The sequence below is a fragment of the Hemibagrus wyckioides genome, linkage group LG08 (assembly GCF_019097595.1).
Source record: "Hemibagrus wyckioides isolate EC202008001 linkage group LG08, SWU_Hwy_1.0, whole genome shotgun sequence".
Lineage (NCBI taxonomy): Eukaryota > Metazoa > Chordata > Actinopteri > Siluriformes > Bagridae > Hemibagrus > Hemibagrus wyckioides.
Genome location: NC_080717.1, coordinates 15,353,075 through 15,374,718, shown reverse-complemented (window position 1 = coordinate 15,374,718; position 21,644 = coordinate 15,353,075). Strand labels below are relative to the sequence as shown.

General features: G+C 37.5%; 1 protein-coding gene and 1 long non-coding RNA gene across 3 annotated transcripts in view; both read right to left on the bottom strand.

The window, feature by feature from the left end:
• The window catches only part of LOC131358089 (uncharacterized), a 49,714-nt gene extending 38,264 nt beyond the window's left edge, over positions 1-11,450 (bottom strand). Inside the window, exons 1-4 of one of the 2 annotated variants that reach the window (XR_009205343.1) lie at positions 11,403-11,450; positions 9,094-9,216; positions 4,183-4,195; positions 3,867-4,064 (exon numbers count right to left, since the gene is read on the bottom strand). This is a non-coding gene — a long non-coding RNA (uncharacterized LOC131358089). Of the gene's footprint in view, positions 1-3,866; positions 4,196-9,093; positions 9,217-11,402 lie in introns of both variants that reach the window. The other variant, XR_009205342.1, reaches the window with a different exon arrangement.
• Positions 11,451-16,482: 5,032 nt separating this feature from the next.
• Positions 16,483-20,688, bottom strand: p2ry4 (pyrimidinergic receptor P2Y4). Its single transcript, XM_058396422.1, has 3 exons — positions 20,672-20,688; positions 19,928-20,080; positions 16,483-18,973 (listed from the first exon to the last, which is right to left on the bottom strand). Exons 1-3 carry the CDS (start codon positions 20,686-20,688, stop codon positions 17,884-17,886), a joined length of 1,260 nt encoding a protein of 419 aa, XP_058252405.1. The 3' UTR covers positions 16,483-17,883.
• Positions 20,689-21,644: the final 956 nt, after the last annotated feature.

Below are 21,644 nucleotides of genomic sequence, written 5' to 3'. Positions count from 1 at the left end.
CTATCTGTGTCACACAGAATAGCGTGCATTCCCTTTTATGTCTGGTTGCTGGTATCAAGTGTTCTTCCTCATGATGTCTAAAGTTTTCTACATCTGGATGGCTCATTAGGGGTCTAATTCTACATCCAGATTTCTATAAAGCTGGTTTGTTAATACAAATCAAATGGGTTTATACATGTACTTTATATAAATAGGATAGCAATAAAAAAGAAACCTGCTGTCTCTAGACCTGAAAAGCCTAGAAGACATTTCTGAACAGTCATTAAATGATAAATCGGATTCCTGTTCGAAGGCATCATGAAGCTAATGTGCTCACATTAACACACACACACACACAGACTGAATCTCTCTTTTTTTTTTTTGCTGCTCAGCGGCTATATATTTCTAAAATATCTTCAACTTACAGTGGAGAATTTTCAGCACAATATTAGTACCAGCGCATTTGGTACATGATGCGTTAAATGAAAATAGTTCCAAAACTACATTTATTCTTACAGGCTGAAAGCTCATTTCAATTAAACCACTGATTAAATTAAGCAGAAAATTACTATAAATATGGTTTTCCTGAGCCAGTGAGTTGTCAGTATTACAACACATTGTGTTCAAATTAAGAGACGGCTTGCCCTGGTGACATCATCAGGCCACAGAAATGCAGATGCCTTGCCTGTGTTACTCTGTATTACTGTATCACACTGTATGTCAATTCTGCTTCTGTTTTTAACATGATTACTGTGAATAATATTCACGTTATGCTTACATAGAGATGTGTCTTTCATTTATAGCACCATTTATTTATTTCGGGTTTAACAGAATACACGAGAAGGCGTAACTGTTGTTCTTTGTCAGTCAGATTTTATAAGACTGGATCAGAATGGTAATAACATGACTGTCTGCAAGGCTAATTACAGACCTCATTATTTCCCATGTATCTTTAGAATCATTGGCATGTACTACAGTTTCCCCAAAACAATAGAAACTTTCCCCTTTTTTTGTTTAGCAGAGAGTGCTGAGTGGCCTGATTTTGCTATGCACAAAGCTGGGCAAAGCAGTTAGCTTTTGTTTTAAACATAATTGAGATCCCACTAATCTGGGTCCGCTTTAAAAATGAAACAGCCGCTTTGTAAAAGTCTCATTAGTTAAAGATAATATTATGGAGCAGTGCAATTAATTTGCAAGGCACATTCTTTAATTAATTAAATAGTACAAATTTTGTAATATGATTAATGACGCAAAGTCGCTATCGGTAAATTATATTAAAATTAATATCTAAAGATAATACCTTGTGCATTAATTGCAGGAAGCGAGGCCACTGCAGCAGCAAAAGCCACCTGAACTAATCATGGAAGGCAATTTATTAAATCACAGAGAACAAAACAAACAAGTATAAATTGATATATTAATCATAGGCTCCATTACGTCTAATCCAGGAGTGATTTGGGGTGAAAAAGACAAATCTGTGTTGCCTGCCAAGCACTTGATAATGGAGATACTGGTCATAAATTTAGCCTGCAAAAAAAGGCTCATTAAAAAAAGGCGTAATTTAATTAAGAGTTATCCATCGCCCTCCAAATGTATTAATTACCTTGGGTGTGATGAGATGAGTTTTGGGGATTACTGATGAATTCATTATGGTCAGTGTTGTGAGAGTGCTGCGGACGCTGGTGGGAACCTGATGCCGCTGACAGGATAATGGATTGTGGGGCTGGAGAAGACGATGGTCACCTTGCCAGAGGTAATACAGAGGCTTAGAGCACTAGACCAGACCTTCAAGGGTGGCCATGTGGCCCTATAGTATAGTCCATAACATCCCAGACCACTGCAATTCAACATCAAATTCAACATCAAGCTAGAAACGACAAAGAGAAAACAGGCCAAATAGCTCAAAAGATTTCAAAAAGGTTTTTGAATTACATACTTATGACATATTAGTTGCTATTTTTTTTCTTTAACAGATGTCTCACTGCTCCTGAATGAAAAGGAGACCCTAAAACTCTACATGATACTGATGGACCATGTCATCTCGGTACCTACCGTATACAAACTGACCAAATACAACAGTATATATGGCAAAACAGAGCTTATACTCTGATATTAAAAAGAGGATGCAAATTTCTTAGACCTAACCACTAATTAAACAAATATCCTTTATTTCTCCCTTTACCAATCTGTCCCCATAGTACTTTTGTACAGATATGTGTAAAAGAACTCTTTTAACTGCACACAGTTTACATTGTTTAAAAACATGATTATTCTATAAAATTACTTGCTAAAATGAGTCTTGTGTGCAATATCTCCTATTATTTCACTTTATGACTTCATAAACTGTTTACAGTTAGTTTACTTGATCACTTTAACTACTTTTTGCACCAATAATCATATATCGTTTGGATAGGAGTGTACAATCTGTAACATGATCATTTCATTGTATATAGATGCTTAAAGCACTTTTCATGCACAAGACAAGAAACTTGTAATGTTTTCTGTTCCTCAGAGGAAAAGAAGCAATAGGACACACAAGCATCACAGACTTATGTTTGCAAATGTATAAATTAGCATAAGCCAGCTCATACAAAAAAATGTGAGAAAGGTGTTGATTAGGGGAAAAGGTGGTGTTAATGGTCATAGTTTATTGTTCTATATTTTATCATTTGTTTAATATATTTAATTACATTCTCTTTTCATTCTGTGTGTATGTCCTTAATGAGTTGTTGTTCGTTGTTGCAATGTGGGACAAAGACTGGGACAGAGAAAAAGATTCCACTACATTACATCACATAGATGTGATATGTACAGTATGTGACAAGTAAAAAACCTTGAATGATGTTTAAGTGAGTTTTTCTATAACATAAATTTCTATACATGTTGCAAGAGATGGAGTAGGACAGCATGCTTACATTTCTATCATTCCATTGCTGTGAATTAATTTAGAAAAAATAATGCATTTCTATTTACAAAAAGTGAACGGCTCAACTATATTTTAGTTTTCTTTATCTGGACTGGCCATGCAGAGCCACTAATGACCTATTACAGGCAAAAATTCAAATGCATAACTGCTCGAACTGCTGTGATGACTGAAGAGACTTTTCACTGTAGAACCCACCCACAGGCACACACGCACATACACACACACACACACACAGTAAAGGTGAGAAGAGTTTTGAGAACTTGACAAATCAAAGCACTAGAGACTTTATCAATAGCAGATACAGATTGTTGCTTGAAGAACTAAAGGGGACACATCTCAGAAACTGACAGCCCAACAAAGACATTCCCTTCCTCTTGCTGTGTTCGCCCTCACACACACACACAGACACACACACACATACACACACACAAACACTCATCATGTGATCATTATGCAGTTTGTTAAATGTTTTTGATCAAGACCTGTTTAAATAACCCGTCTTCTTTCAACTGTCTACAAATGTTCTCATTTAAAAAATATTACAATCTCTCTTCTATTTGAGCAAATCATTTTAAAAGTAATGTCATTATCCTGCATAATAGACACAAAATATTTACATTTTATTTCCAAGTACTACAAGCCTAGTCTTTCATGAAATTCAAGTTTCATCCAATGATTTATTCATAGTAAGCCCACATACTATTACAAAACACTCCACTCGAACACCAAGATATAACAGCATGATTTGGAGTGACCTGATTAGTGATTCACAAACTGAAACCACCCTCCTGTTTGTTCAGACTGGTCATTTTGCCCAGGCTCTAGTCTGTAACACCAGTGAATGTAGTTCACGTGTATGGTGCAGAGCTACAAACAGTCCTCCCTGCTTCCACCCTCCTCCCCTCTGATCGCTGTCTCAGCACTTCAGTCTCCCAACAGCAGTTTTCAGAAAGACACTCACCGCCTTCACTCGTCCCTCTTCATCCCTCTCTCAGCATCTTCAGGGGGGCTTGGAGATATCGTGTGAGCAGCGCTTGAGAAGCCCGTGAGACCCTCCAGTTGTGCAGCTCAGAGCCCAGAGGGAAGAGAGAGGCAGGAAGATTCTCATTCGGCAGTGAGCCCTCCCTGCACGCCGAGCCATCACATTCAGCCAAGATTGCTTCATACAAAAGCCAACAATGCCGCAGTGAAAGCCATTGTTGATATTCAACATTTTCTAAATAGCTGAACAGAATGGATAACATGGTGGCCTGCAAAACTTGGCAAGGGAAACTGACCTGGATCTGCCATCTGTAAAAGAGAAAGAGAGAATGTGAGGATGGACACAAAAACAGCCTGTCTTTTCCTGAGCCTCTGATGCTGTAGGTTACAGTGCTGAGATTCGGGTCGCTACGAAACATGCATAATCACAAACGTTAGCACACGTCTGTGCTAAACAACTAAAAGCTTAGCTTCATCTATTTTATTCCACCTTGTTCTTTATGAGGTTCATCCATTCTAGGCTTTAATTATTGTTCCAATTGCCTTGATGGCTCCTGACAGCTAACAGTGTCCTGCTCTTGTCTTTGTCAAAGTGACAGCTGCAAATTAACACAGACATTTAACAAGCCGTTAACCTCTCATCAGTCAGTATAGGTTCTAACAGGACTTCAGAGAGTGAAATAATTATGTATGTGTATATATTTCATATATATATATATATATAGCTCTATATATTTCATCAGGTATCAGAATTCCTAAATACAGTCATACACGATTGCTGCTTTGAAGTATGATTAGGCAACACTTCTTCTACGCATGAATCCCTCACCTATAAGTCCATTGTAGGTACTACTACAATAATATGACTACATTGACAACCACACCTTGAGCCAATACACAAGCCTCTAGGTACAGTATCTGATCACAACCTACACCCACAACAGTCTGCACAGCCACCCTGTTTCACTATAAACTGTCTACACTGTGTTTTCAAAATGATCTGAACAAATGATCAACTCTCCTAATAATAAAGTCCATAAACTTCATGGTGTGTACTAGGATTGTCATGTGGTCTGTTTTCTGCTTCTACCACAAACAAAAGAAAGAAATTAATACAGGTGTACAGGATTATTCATCCAGAGCAAGGGCAAGCAGGCTGGCCATTCAAACTGAAGAAGGGCACTGGAGCTTCATAATTACATTGATCAGCAAGAAATTACAGTGCTGACAGCAGAGGTTAGCTAAGTATAATCTTACAGGTGTGTCAGCACCCGGCTGGTCAGCAAGGCAGAGAGCAAGAAAGAAAGAAAGGAGAGGGGGAAGAGAGAGAGAGAGAGACCCTGTGGTGTTCTTTCTGGAAATCCACGTCAGTAGCACCCATCTCAAACTATTACCTGCCATCAAAGCACTAATTTTACTCTAGCATTACTGTCGATCCCCACCACCCTGCCCCCCTCGGTTCAGCCCCCTCCTCGCTGGGCAGCAATGGGGAAGCCTGGTGGGAAAACGACATTCAATCTGCCGGCTGCCCCATTCAGACCAAATTGGCAAATGACAGCTCTCCGCCTCTCAGGTTTCGGGAAGTGAAAGGTGCCACCAGCTCGGGTCTAAGCCGAGCAGAGTCACAGAAAACGACTGAGACGAGAGAGGACAACCTCCACGAACTTCCTCCCACATGTCCACTCTGTGTGTGTATGAAGTGGAGGTAAAGAGGGAAGAGGAAAGAGGCTGTCTTCTCTGCATGGCTTCAATAGGACGCCCTTGTCCATACTAAATGAAGCCCTGTAGACTCTACTCTCTATTAGGCAAAAATTTTACAAAGAGCCAGTGTCCACTGAAATCCCCAAGAGCAACAGGTTGGGAGAGCAATGGAATAGAGTTCCCAGTGAATACTCAGACAGATTTGTAACTCAGAATTGTAACTCTTACGGCACATACAAGCAGCTCCAGTGAAATGGGGAAAGATGGGTAAAGGGAGAAATAAAAGATATTTGTTTCATTAGTGGTTAGGTCTAGGAAATTTGCAACCTTTTTTTAATATCAGAGTATAAGCTCGGTTTTGGTATATACACTGTTGTATTTGGTCTTTTTGTATACAATAGCCTCATAGATGATATGGTCCATCAGTATCAGGTCTCCTTTTCATTCCAGAGCAGTGAGACATCTGTTAAAGAAAAAATTAGCAATTTATATGCCGGAAATATATAATTCAAAAACTTTAAAACATGAATTACTGATGTAGTAATCAGCAAGAAAAAAACTAGCAGTGAACAAATCAGACCTGTAACTATCCTAAAAATGTTATTTGCAATCACCAGTGACATGTGCATAAAAAGACTATTTTAATATTTAAAAATTTTAAGAATATTTTTTAAAAATGTAAAATGTAAGAGTCAAGTAAGAGAAATATATGCCTTTACTGAACTGATATGAAGGTTAAAGTGTACAGAAAAGAAAATTGCTCTAATAACGCTACTCTATTCATAAAATATGGATGTGTCAGAAATAGTGTCTGGCTAGAACTGTCAGCTTCAGAGATTAGAGCCTTCACCATTACTAATAATTGAATAAAAAATACCAGCAGCAGGGGTAAAGAACAAAATGTTTTGTACTGGCAAACACCAAGTCCCCAAATTTAACACAGAACTAACTAAGATCTGAAAATATGCATGGATTACAAATAGATTCAGTAATTCACTTCACACTAATCCTGTACAGAAAGAAATAAATTAAAATATAATACTGAGATTTTGCTCTCTTGTAAATTATTTAGCCATTATAATTTAAATTAATTTGGCTATAAATGGAAATAAATTCATAACACATGAAAGATGATTTCATACAATAACTTGTATAAAACGCATTTGTCAGATATTAAGATATCTTTAAAATGATGCCTTTTTAAACTTGTCCAACTAACTAATTAGAATCAATATACACTTACATGCTGCTAAATGACTATAAAATTATGAAACTCAAGGATGTACTGATTCTTAGGGAGGAAATAATGAATCAGGACCAATTTTCCCTTCAAGGTCAAAAACAAAAACACATACGCAGAAACAAAGGGTACTTTTTTCAGGACCTCTTGCAGGGCCAATACAGGCATGTTGTACCCCTCCCACCCAGAATGAAGGGTGCTTTTTGTGTTAATTAAGTGCTAATGGTTGTAGCCCTGCAGAGAATACTAATTAGGGTTCCTTTTCTCCTTTTGGCCGAACATGTACTTCAACACAGCCTAATGAGGAGAGGCAGGTATGTTTGCACCCTGCTCTAGGTTAATAGGGTATCCGCACTCGGGTCTCTGAACTGCGGGCTGAAGTGTGTGTGTGTGTGTGTGTGTGTGGGGTTGCTTCCTGTGCCTTGGCCTTTCACTTGGCTCTTTACTAAACAGTCTACACACACACACACACACACAGTCTAAGGACAAACATCAATAATGTACATTCTCTTTCATCTCTTCTTTTGTCTAAACAACCCTCACCTCAAGCAATGACCAAATGTTCATCTGTTCATCCTCAGTGTATAAAGATCTGAACATGAAACCAAACACTAACCCTCAAGGACATACAGGTCACGAACCGTGTATTTCTCAACTGATCAACTCCATATATCTGAGCATTTATGTATCACAATGCAATAAGTTAGTTATTCAACAATCTAAAAAGTACACCAATATTTCTTAAAGTACTGGCAAAAAAAACATCCTTTGCGCTTATGTTTCAAACTGTTGTGGAAAAACTCTGCTGCTCTCCAGCTAAAAAAAAAAAATCACAATGAGACCAATTTAAACTCATATATCAGCACATTTGCAAGTTCCCAGCAAGCTTGGACATTATCATTTAAAACCGCCTGCTACGGCTAAAAACGAGGCAATTGGCCCAAACCTCCTCCTTGTTTACGGCAGACGTAAATGGAAAGGGGGAAGAAGAAGTAAATAAACACGTTTTGTGCGCGCGCAGGATCTGATTGGAGAAAGTGAACTAAGGGCGGAAGGGCGAGAGTGCGTATGCGCATGCGTAAACATAGATTTTGGGGGTGGTGCTGAAATTACCTGCGAACCAGATAATAGCGTTGCATTGCAGATTAAACTTCCGTCCCTTTAAACGCGACACATGTGGGTAATCTTGTTCTCCTACCCAAAAAAACCCCACGTCAATGGCTGAAAGGCTGCTTCAGCGCTATCAGGAGCCTGTGGTGCAGCCACGGCGATGCGGCAGGCGCGGGTCTAGCGTCGACTGACAGAAACGCACGCCGAGATCTAGTTATAATAATTGAATTTTCATATCAGAGGAGAGCAGAGTCCCGGCAGACAATAGGAGTGCTGAGTCCTCTCTGATATTGGCACAGACCCTTTGCCACGCGCATGAAATCAGTATGTTAATGTCCCTGGGTTTTCTTCTTCTTCTTTTTTTTAAGGGCACTTGTGCTTCTGCAATGTACTACCGATGTGGTTTCAAAAAATTGCAACTATTGATAAGTAGGCAGCCAGCAATCCCTCAGACCCCACACCCACCCCACCAGCAGCAGCACCGCGCGCGCACACACACACACCTCCACTTTCCATCCATCCATCCACCCACCCGAGCTCCCACACATCGCCGCACCCCATCCTACGCCCCATTATTAAAATTGTAATTTATTTTTTTCTAAATCAGAATGACAGCTTGCTTTCTTTTCTCTGCAGCAGGCTGCGAATCAAGCCGCTTTAATTACTTTCGTAACTTCTCTGACCCTGCCAGTGCCGCCTTGCACCGACAAAATGGGCTCCCAACAAAAGCCCACCGCAGCAGCGGGCCTGTTCATTTACAATGCAGGAATTTATCGACCTCAGGATTTTCTGTAATTTTGTTAGCATTGCACCTCATATCTTTCTCAACCCGAACTGCCTTCCTACTCAAGCGCAAACCTGCTGCCTTTTTACAAGAAGTTTTCTTGGGAGAAAAGTGGGAATTTTGTACCTTTTACCCAACTTTCAACTTGTATGTGTATGCGCATGTTTATGTCCATTAAAGTTCTGCCACGAGACACATATCTCAATGTCGACCCCAGTCACAGGCCAGGATTCCTCCAACACACAGACTCCCAACTCCCGACTTAACATTTTCACCTTTTGCCTGTTTCATAACATCTACTTAAACTAATCAGCTAATTAACATCGCTTCTTAAGTTAAAGTGAGTGTGTTAGAACAGGGAAATGTAGGTACCTGTGTTCCCAAAGAAAACCAAGAATCCCAGGAGAGTTCTTCAGTGTATAATGCAGCATCAGCAGTGTTGAATGATGCGCTTGATCTTTTTGCAGTGTTTGGCCAATAGAGGTCAGGGTCATCCTGTGATAGAAACAAGAACTATGGTAATGATGCTTGAGTGGTTGTCTAAGAACATGCAAAAATGTTGAAATAATTAAACAGAAAATATACATAGATTTTAGAAAACTAAAATATTAGATCTATCTATCGTTTTTAAAGATAATGTTTTGTCTAAATGCTTAAACGTCTAGACCATGTGAATCTCATTATGTTAACACAACATTAAGACATGTAATAAAACCTGGTTTGATAAATATGAGTGGATCATTTACAGCATGTTTATGAGCTTTCACTTGCTGAGCTTTAACTTCTCTAACACCTATGGGTAAGTAGGATAGACACGACCTTTGACTCTTTATTATTGACACTCAGGGTTCATCATTCTCTGTGTCATTAAGTTTAAAACACAATTCTATTCAAACATTACTACTCACCTATCGTCCTGTGGATGTGTGGTAAACAGAGAAATCCTGCATTAAATCTTCAACTATTTTTTGTGCTGTTTAATTTCTAGCCAAGAGATAAGCCTACTAAGTTTATTAGTATATAATAAAAGTGCCAATGCTCTTGATACCCAGGACCTGTGTCTTATGTATAATCAGCATTAGACATTTTACGATCATTGCTAATATATTATGCCAAAAAAAAAAAGGTTGAGTGTTTTCATTGACAACTAGTAGACTGGAAGAATTTGTGCTGTACAATCACTTACAAATATAAAATTATAGCATGCAATAAAAACTGGTCTGCTTGTTCTGGCAGTCACATGTTTGTATCTGTGGAAAGCACAGAAGTGATTTAAAAAAAAATCCATAAGTGAGATCCCTCAGATAACCAAGGTTTCTCATATAACTGTGTTTGTCTGTGTTATTAAAGCCACTAATGTGGTGTAATCCCCACTATCACTCTCACCTCCTCACCAGCACCTCTGTTCTGGCCTGGCCACTGGCTGAGACACAAGTTGGCCTCTGGCTGACTGTCTCATAATTGAATGAGCGATTATCCATCCCATTAATAGACAATGATACAGAGCAAGCGGCCATATGTCTGGAATATTAATGAGTGGCTGCAGGGGGGTTGATAAGAGGAAAGCAACGCTGGGTTAATCCCCAGTACAGCTTGTGTACAGTTTGCAGTGTGTGTCTGGTCACCAGCTTTCCTGACTCACACACTGCCCTTAAATGTCTGCCATCATTCATGTCCGTTTAGCAGAAAAGTAAGAAATCTTAGCTGACAACCAATCGACGGTGTCATAGCAATATCACGTTATAATAGTATTATATTATTTTAAAGTATATAATAGTATTTTAAACAATAATATACAAATCCATTGATAACTGTTTATCTTAGAAATACTTTACTTTTTTTGCTGTTCTTGTGATACATAAAGCAAAGATTTTAACTCCTTCTTCAAATGAATGTAATTAAATATTTATTACATTCAAAGTGTATTTGACACAAACAGTTTGTGATGAACTTTAGGACTGAACAGTTTTGCACTCAAGTCTTCATCAGTGAACAGTAGATTACTTCAACAAAACAGACTCCATGTTAAAACTAGTGTGAATTTCCTGGTTACACAAGAGTGCTTTTTGACCATATAGTACAGTTATAGAAGGGAAATGATTTATAATCACACTATCTGGTGTCACCCAGATGAGGATGGGTTCCCTTTTGAGTGTTGTTTCTCTCAAGGATTCTTCCTCATATCACCCCAAGGAGTATTTCTTGCCACTGTCTCCTCTGGCTTGCTCATTAGGGATGAATATACATTTATACATTAAACATTTATATCCTGAATTCATGTAAATCTGTAAAGTTGCTTTGTGTCAATGTCCATTGTTCAAATAAGTACAAATCAAATGGAACAGAATTGAATTGAATTATTGTTATCATTTTGTCACCACACAAGTTCTGACAGATCATTTCTACAAGCAATAAAATGGTTAGAAATAAGTGCCGGTATTAAATAAATCAAAACCCGCAGCATAAAACGGGCCAGGCAACATGCAGTATGCCAGCAATATGGAAAAACAAGATGAATTAAGAGATTAGGATGGAAAACAGCCTTTTAAAAAAATAAATAAAAATACCGCTTCCCAAAGCAGCAGGAGAGGAGCATGTAAAACATTTATGGTGCAATTCAGCTCCATGCAAATCAATATTTACCATCTATTAGCATCAAAAAGGAATATTTCCCATTTTACCTTGCAATAATGGTGCTCGCCACGGCAAAGTACCTTATCACAGGTTCGTCAGGGAGAGAAAGCTCCTTGTTTCCATGGCAACAGTGAAACCCATTGGTTTTCTTTTCAGACAGATAATGAACTTCTCTCCTCTTTATGTCACTCGTCCACTCCACTCACAGCTTCTCACAATAAAATCTGTGCATCCTTGAAATCGTTCATCAACTTCTGCTAGAATCAGCCAGTCAGAAATTTGAGCAAACAAGCTATATACTTTTTTTTCAAACTTTATATTATATTCTGTTATATTTGTAATATAAATATATTTGTGTGTGTGTATTAAATAACATATACGGTGAATTAAATAACATATATCTATATTAAATCTTACAATCTCTGCAACTGAAGTCAAAAATTAACAATCTACAATTCCTTATACGGCCCGGGTCCAAAAGTCTGAGACCACACTGAAAATCTGGAGAATTTCATTTAAATTGGAAATAAACAGAAGCTTTAAGAATTTTGCAATATTAAAACATGTAAATGAAAGTAAATGTATAATATCTTTAATATTTAATATTGAAGATTCTGCAAATTTGTGATATTGAGCATATTAACTGTTTTTTACAAAAGGTCAGACTTCCCTTATCATCTAATCTCCTTTATAATAATAATAATAATAATAATAATAATACTAATAATAATAATAATTATTATTATTATTATTATTATTATTATTATTATTATTATTATTATTAATATACGATCAGAAAACAGTCCAATTCATTTGATTTAAAAAAAAAAACATGAGGTTTTGCGACTTCATGCCAACTTTAGTGCATAGTGTCATTAAAGCAACTCTGAAATTCAAACACACTCTCAGAATTTTGTACCACACTAAATATTCTCACTTAAGATCTTATGGAACTGAAATATAAATCTCAGTGACAAACAAAGGATGCAAATAACAAGCAGTGAGTGCAAATTTTATTACAATATTATAATATGCACCACAAGACACCTGCAGTTTTACCTTCTGATTTCCATTATTTTTTAAAATGGCTCACATTTACTTCTAAGAATTTTCTCTTAAAAATAGACTCATAGCTTTGCTTCAGTAGTGGTAGCAATAAATTGCGATATCTAAAAAGAATATGCTCAATAGCCTGTGTCAAGTTTCACTAAAGCAGTGCAGAGATAATCATTTGATGATAGAGCAAGCATCATACTGAAACACTTTCTCACACCAAAGATAAGAAGAGCTTTTTTTCCCCCAGTGCTTTTAGGAAACTGTCTGTTATTTTTTTTTCCCCCTGTATTATATTGTACTTCAGCATCCTCAGTTTCACACCTGAATGGCAAAAGCAAAAGGAGAACTTACGTAAGAAAGTGCATTTTTAATAACTGCATTGAAAAAAACATCCTGTCAGAAAATCCTGTTATTAAATAACCTTGGAGAAGAATCGGGACATAGGCCTGAATCCAAAGATGATAATAAAAATATTGTCATAACCCAGAGTTCTGCCAAATATTTAGCATTCATATCAATCTCTTGATTGCAAGAGCTCACATCAGCTTGTGTGTGTTCCTCTATACACTCAATGGTGAACTACTAGGAGTTTCATTTAGTATAAAATTGCACATCAAGGGCTGCACTGCAACCTCAATTTTGCAATTAACCTCATTTCTCTTATTTGTGCCCCCCCCCTTTTAAATTGTGATTTATATACTTTATTTATTTGTTTCTTATATATCTTGTAGTTTTTGTTCTTAACATTGTACTAGTAACTTCTGGTCAGTTATCACATTACCCTATGTATACTGACTATTTGTAAGATATACAGAGTGCAATTTACAACCTGTCTTTGTGTTACTGTCTCTATTGCTCAATAAAGTATCTATCTATCTATCTATCTATCTATCTATCTATCTATCTATCTATCTATCTATCTATCTATCTATCTATCTATCTATCTATCTATCTATCTATCTATCTATCTATCTATCTATCTATCTAGTATAACAATGACAAAGAAAGGAAAAGTTCATATCTCACCAGTCATTGGACTATTTCAGAACTGTTTCAATAAATGTGGAGCAAAAAGATCACATATTCTAAACCAGTACAAGTTAATAAAGAAAAGTAGTAGCTATTTGCTGTGTGTGTGTGTGTGTATTCTTGGTGATAATAGTTTACATTCCAGGTGACAGATTTGAATACATTTGTGTGAAATACAGTATTTTTATTGATTAAATGACAATCCATCATAAAGCAAATCCTTACAAGCAACAATAAAAGTTCACATACAGTCAGGTTCATATATATTTCTCAACATTTTCTCAACAAGTTTTTATTCTTGTTGTCTAACACAGTATATGGGAGATGAAATTGAGTACCGGCAGCTTAATGTTAAAATCTGAGTTTTAGATACTCCATGTTGTTCCATGTTGGTGTATGTTATTATTCCCTCATTATTTTACCTACAAGTAAGCAGTTAAAAAGGTCTAAAGTTGATTTCAAGTGTGACATGTAAATCTGGAATCTCCTACTGTTATCTCTCAATATGAAGTCCAAAGAGCTGCCACTGCCAGTAAAGGGAGCGATCATTAGGCTAAGAAAAATGAAAATAAACACATTAGAGCTCAATGAGGTGCATTCTTAAAAAGAAACAACACATTGTTGAGCTGAGGAACACCAAAAAAATCCTAAAAGACCACATAAAACAACTGTGGTGGTGACAGAAGAATTTCTTTCCCTGGTAACTTCTTCTTCTTCTTCTAAAGGCTTTTTCTTCACTCTCCTCTGCCATATGAAGAAGTCCCTCCAGAAGGTAGGTGTATCTCTGTCAAAGTCAATAATCGAGAGAGAACTTCACCAGGGTAAATAAAGAGGATTTACCAGAAGTTGTGATCCATTAGTAAGCCTCAAAAACAGTTAGACTAGATTAGTTTGTCCAGAACGTCAAAACATCTCATATACTCCAGGAACAACCCCCTGTGGACAGATGAGACAATGTCAACATGTACAAGAGGAAAGGAGAAGCGTGTGAAGAAGGAAAGGAACTGCTCGTGATCTGAAACACACCACTTTATCTTGGCTGCCAATAGAACTGGTTTTATTGATGATGTGATTGCTGACAAAAGCAGCAGGATGAATTCTGAAGTGCACACGGCTATATTATCTGCTTAGATTCAGCCAAAGACTTCATTTGACAGCACTTCACAGTACAGTTGAACAATGACTCAAAGCACACTTCAAAAGCTACCCAGCAAAGAAGTGGAGTGTTTAGCAATGACCAAGTCAATCACTTGACCTGAAACCAGTTCATTATGCAGTTCACTTGCTCAAGCCAAAAACAGCTGCAGTAAATGCCTGGCAGAGCATCACCAGAGAAAAAAACCCAGACTGCAGGAATTTGCTGACTGCAACCAAGTGTTCAAAATGACAAATTACTTTTGGTCCCTTAAAATTAGGTGAGCAAGAAAGTGCTTCAATTTACTGCAATGTTTCCCTGGTTTTGATGTAAATATACTTAAAAAGCTGAAATTATGCATTTTATATTCATTATTTAATTTAATCTCCTATATATAATTTATGTACATGGACAAATATATTTAAGTATAATTGGTGAACACGAACAAATATATCTCAGACCCACATTCAAAATTATTTATACTGATATATTTAGTGCTTTCACATATAGCCTCTTATTTGATTATCATTACACATCATTTATTATTATATACTACTACTACTATTACTACCACTACTACTACTACTACTACTAATAATAATAATAATAATAGTAGTAGTAGTAATAATGTTATTGTTAACTGTATAGATGAAATTTGTCCTCATTTCCTCATCACATATGGACTCTGACTGGAGTTAAATGCACGGACTGAGTGAATATGCGATTGTCCGTCAGTGTTTCATCACCCTCCATGACCTCAAACTGCCTCTTTTCTCCCATGCTACAAAAGCAACAGTCAACAGGTCTATTTATCATAGTCACAGTCATCAGGCAAAGAGCGTGGGGAGCTCAGATTAATTTACTTAAAGTGGTTTTAATTTTAAGATGCCAATAAGGCCATCTACTGGCCAATAGAGGGATTGGGCAGTTGCACAAAAACTCAGAATTTCTAATCTAATAACAGCTACATAACTAAACATTAAACATAACTGAACAATTCTGAATAATGACAGAAAAGACAAAAAAGGGGCTATAAGACTGCATTGGATTAAAATGTAGTTGAAAAAGAAATAACATCAAATTCTAAAATAAAATGTTGACACAAGGGTCTAATAGAAGGTGACTTCTGCCTCATTCCCAGGGTTGTCCAGACCCACTGAAACCCTTATAAGAACATATGCTTAACAAAAACGAGTGAATGAATGATAAACAATGTCTCAGTGTTAAAGATTTTAAACTGACTTTGTTACAAAGCCATCGCTTTTAAATGCTAATTTTAAGTGTATATCAAGAGAGTGAAAATCCTGAAAGAAACAGTGGACACACATGACTAGATGCTTCACATGCAATCGCTAAATGCACAAACAGTAACAACTGGATACACTATTACACTATTTACATTATTAAATATGAGGTGATTTTACTATGTAACCCAGAAATGTGTCAAACAAATCAAAACTATTTTCAATTTTAAATTCTTAACAGTATTCGTGAAGCCTTTATGCACATTCTTAATGAAAGTATTAAAAGCCAATAAACTGAGCTCTTCTTCCACAGAGGTTTGTAAAAATCGGTTTAACAATAGCTTGTGTTTCTGCCGTATGAATATGTAGTAAATATTTCATCATCAGATCATGGGAAATGATCTTCAGAAAACAAAACAATCAAATCTCATTTCACTTCTTTTATTCCTCCTGTCAAAGAGCTTCTATAGCAGTCTAAGCCATGATAAATGATTTATACACACACACACACACACATACACACACACCCTGCACTTTCCACAACTTTCCCACACACTAATGTTGTCTCAGAAAAAGACACACACAAGACTCTCTCTCTCTCTCTCTCTGACACACACACTCAGTAAAATGAAAATGTGCAAAAGACATTAAGTGAAAACTGTGTTTGAGGTAATATGAGGAATTATTAAATCTTTAATATCAAATAGGAATTAGACAATAAAACACATCTACTGGAACCAGACTTCACATTATTTAAGGTGCTTTTCAGGACATTTGTAAAATGAAAGACTGACCACATTACGCACGGTGCATAATCACACAAATGTTGACTCATAAAGGATGTTTGTCATATACACACACACACACACACACACCGTCAAGGACACCTTTGTCAATACACACACCACGTCAAGGAGCACATTTTGTACCATAATTATGGGAAGGTACATAACGTTTAACTTTAATTCGCTTTTAAAAATAAAGCTTTAATGTTAGATCAGTGGTCTGTAAAGTCCAGTTAGGTACATAAATTCTTTTTAACTAAAGCTATACATTATTCACATTTAGATCTATGCTAAAGAACAAAAGTACTCTTAATGCTATGTACCACTGCAATGCCATGGAAAGGTACAATTTTCCTTCACAATTTGTGTATGATTCTTTTTTTGCCTCTATTTTTGTCTATAAATCTGAAAACAATATGTGTATATCGTTATTACTATGAGTGCACACACATGCACACGTACAGTTCATATGTTTGTCTTTGTAAGGTGTTGCCATGGATGTCCACTGACTATATCCTGTGTTGTTTATAGCTGTATACGTTGTATAAGTGTCCGCTTGTTGCCTCTGAACCACCAGGTGGCCCAAGTAGGATGTTACTTAGAGCCCTAAAGGTTAAGAAAAACCCTGGCCTTCATCTAACCCTTATCTTTGCCTAGTCTTAAAAAAAGTGAAGATTAAGCAGATGTTCTCACAGTCTTCAAATTATCACATATTACAATAATTACAGGGTCATTTAGTACTCTTTCTCTCTCACACACACAAACACACACACTCCTACACTGTAGGACAAAAACAGCTGCGAACTTAAACCCTTTATGTCCATTAGAGAGCAACAGTCCACTCTGGGGCATTGTATGTGTCTGCATTCCTCTGTACTAATACCAGGAGACTCCAGTTCACAGTACACTCAATCCTGGTGTTATATTGCAGTGGTGTATTATTTTCTAACTGTAGTTTTAAGAACAATGAAAGAATATCTGTTTACTTGAATAACAACTTTTCAGAAGGCTTGATGGTAAATAGACCAGGGGTGTATTCCGAAGCTTACTTTAAATGGCAACATTATGAAAATGCTTATATCTTGATAGTGGCACATCAAAAGATGGTGAACATGTGGAGTCTAACAGCAACAGACATAAAGAACTTCTCTTCTGCCAGTAGGTTGTGCAATTCCAGTGACGTTTTGCAGATCAAAACACAACCATTCCTTCACCTTGGCTGTAATTCAAAAAGTAACTTATATAATTTTTGGGATGACACACACACACACACAGGGCTCTAGTGTGCTCCATCACTACTTGCTTGCACAGCAGGGCTTTTGAAAACCAAAGCAAGGTCATTATTTTTATCTGGTGGGGACTGCAAATTGTTAGGCGCTTGCTTCTTAGCGAATGCTCGGATAAGTCTGGAGCGGTAGTGATCCCCCGCCAGGAAATAGAGGATCGGATCCAGGCAGCTGTTGGCGCTGGCTAGTGGCCGTGTAACTTTGTATGTGAAGTTCACAATATTGAGGATCCAGCAGTCGGCCTCCAGAACACGATATGTATAGTAGAGCGTGCGAGTGATGTGAAAAGGTACAAAGCTAACCGCAAACACAACCAGCACTATAATGATGAGTTTAATAGACTTCTTCCTCGACTTGCCCCTCTGACTGGAAGAAATCTGTCTGGGGCGGCAGAGAGCCCGTGCCATTAGATAATAACATACCATGATGATAATGAAGGGCACCCCAAAGAGCAGTGTCATCACGACCGAGCTGTAGGTGACATAATTTTCAAAATCAGAAGGACTACTTGTGTCGTGACACAATGTGTCATTATCCCGCTGTGTAGTAGTGACAAATATTAGGTTGGGAATCAAGCATGTAGTCACGGCTGCCCACACCAGACCACATACCAGCTGAGCATAGCGTGGCTTGGCTAGTATGAGCGAGCGGATTGGGTGGCAGATGCCCATGTAGCGGTGCACGCTGATACACGTGAGGAAGAGAATGCTGCAGTAAAGGTTGGCATAGAACAGGAAACGCACCACTTTGCATAGGGCTACACCAAAGGGCCAGTGGTTCCGGTTGGCGTAGTAGTAGATGAGCGTGGGAAGAGACAGCACATATAGCATGTCTGACAGTGCCAAATGGAACATGTACACCGTGCTAGCGTTCCAGGGACGCATCTTAGTCAGGAACATCCACAGGGCCACGGAGTTGAGCACCAAGCCGACGACACACACTATCGAGTACGATACAGGCAGCAGTATGTATTTGAACTCTTCATCGAAGCGGCAGCTTTTATTGCCATCTTCAGAATCCAGTGATCCCGGGGAAGGACTGGAAATGTTGATTAAGAAGGGAAGTGGTGTAATCATCTTGTAGCTGGAAACAAAAAAGACATGTAATCATTCACTAAATTGCAAACAGAATTACAAATACATGATTTTCAATCCAAATAAAAATATATGGGTTCAATTGCACTGATTCGGAGAATATATCAGATATTAAAAGTAACATGAGTAAGTCTTTAGATTACAATGAAACCCTAAATATATCATATCATTGATATTTCCTTTTTTATCTATAATATAATTCCCATTTTAGGAAATTCACCTCAGATACAGAGATATATCTAACATATTTGTGTTTCATGAGCCAGTGATTGAGACCATGAATTATTTTATGAGTACAATAGAATATATATATATTTTTATGTTTTATGTTTAGGTTTTATGCTTATTTATGTTGCTTCACGTGCATCTGTATATAAGCATAAATGTTAACACTTTCACCATGAACACTCATCTTCACCTTTACTAGATCACAATTTTGCTGTTGGAAATGAGTGACTGCTCATTTCACCACCACAGAGTCCAGGAGCATCTTCAAAGCTACTGACCAGACACAATGCCGTGCAATTTTGACAATAAAGCAAAACTTTTTCGAAAAATAAACAAGTAAAGATTGGAGATCTGAGCAATGAGTTACTGTATATTTATACTGTGTGTAACAGGACATGACTCTTGGCTGAAGTTTCTCGTTTAAAGCGAATTAAAGCAAGAACTTTCCCCGTAACATTCCCATCGTCGTTACATAGATTTTACTCGTTTAATTTAAAAAAAAAGAGAGAGAAATTGAAAGTTTGGCGTTTAAGCTTAACACTATAACAGTAAAGAAAATGACTATGTTTATTGCTCGCTGGACTACAAGAGGTTAAGTGGTAGGTAGGCAAACTCTACATTCTTCATTCACTCCTACTTGTTCTGGAAAACTATGAAGCTTATCTTCTGAGATATTATTCCATACACAGAAAAACTGAAGTAAAAGTCTCCAAACCTTTTTAGTCCGCATGGGTGGTCAATTGGTGTCCATTCAGGGAGTGTGTGAAGTGAAAGAAGTGACCGTATACGTAGAGCACGCGCGTGTTCGTATGTGTGTGTGTGTGTGTGTTTCGGGGCCCCGCCCCCAGAATAGTCATTGAAAAGGGCGCTATAAAAGCATGTAAACTGAAATACCTCAAAAATATCACAAGAAAGGAGAACAATCAGTTTCAACAACAGGAAAACGTTTAAAAGGAGCTAGGAAAGTTTCAGTAATATTTTCGATTACTTCTTCTTCTTTGAACATTACACACAGTCGTTTTCAGTATAACAGATTCAACACACAACCACGGAATTCATGGATTCACAAAGAGACAGTAATTTTATTACATTTCAGCTAACTAGTAAGAATAATGACTACACTATAAGGATAAATGTTTGTGACACCTTACTATCACAGCCATAATTGCCTTTAATTCATTCACACCTCACACCCCATTTTCACCCCCATTCCACCCTTGCTGTTATTAAAATCCTCCACTCTTCTAGGAAGGCTTTAGACTAGATTTTAGAGAATAGCTGTAGGGATTTGCCCATTTAGCCACAAGAGTTTCAGTGAGGTCAGGCATGGATGTTGGGTGTGCAGTCAGCATTCCATTTTATCCCAAAGGTGTCCAGTGGGATTGAGGTCAGGGTTCTGTGTAGGCTACTCATGTTCTTTTACTCCAAACGTGACAAACCATATTTTCATGGAGCTCACGTTGAGCACAAAGACATTGTCAAGCTGGAACAAGATTGGACCCCTTAGTTCCAGTGAAGAAAAGCTGTATTTTTTTTTTAGTAATACAAGGCATCCAATACAGCTGTGCGCTTCCAACTTTGTGGCAACAGTTTTTGGCAACGCTGCCATACTGTATGGGTGAGCTGATCAGGTGTCTGCAAGAAAAGTTTATCCCATTTTAAGTATTATTACCTACCTAGTGTGAACTGACTCTTGTATGGTTTTATATACTGATGTGATTGGTTCCCAACATGAAGCAGTCCTCAGACTGGATGGGTGGCTGTCTGGAAAATTAGAAGGCTCTAATAGACTTTGTTTGAGTTGTTTACGGTTTAGTTTTGTATTATAAATCCATTGTCACCTAAATGAGGATGGGTCCCCTTCTGAGCCTGGTTCTGAGCAGGGACTACCAAAAAAGATGACTTTAAAATTTTGATTTGTTTTAACCAACTGTAAGGGGTCATTCTCATCCTGTACTCATGAATCATTTAGATCCCCCAGTTGTGTCTCAGTTACTAGCTATAATGCAAAAAGTAAAAACGCATTTGTCCCAGAAGCACCTGACTAGCAACATGTGGAGCAATCATAAAGAAATAAACATGATGGGTGAGGCACACACTAACACTGACCTAGATGAAAGGTTAAAAATAATGTGTCATTGTTCCCATAAAACAAAAGACTGTGTATGCGAAAGACTGAGAACCCACACCTTCCTTTTTTTCTTTCTAGTTTGCTTCGATGACGGAAGTGCCCCAAAGACCAAGAACTGAGATCATCATAATTTAATCTTACGACAAACACATCCAGCAATAAGCCATAACCAGCTGATTAACCAAGTGCTTATGTATGTGAGAAAAAGTTAATATTTACTTAGACAGGACAATCATGAACACGGATGAGCAAACTTTGGAAGATAATCCTTGCAGTGATATGGGCAAAATGTTATATTGAG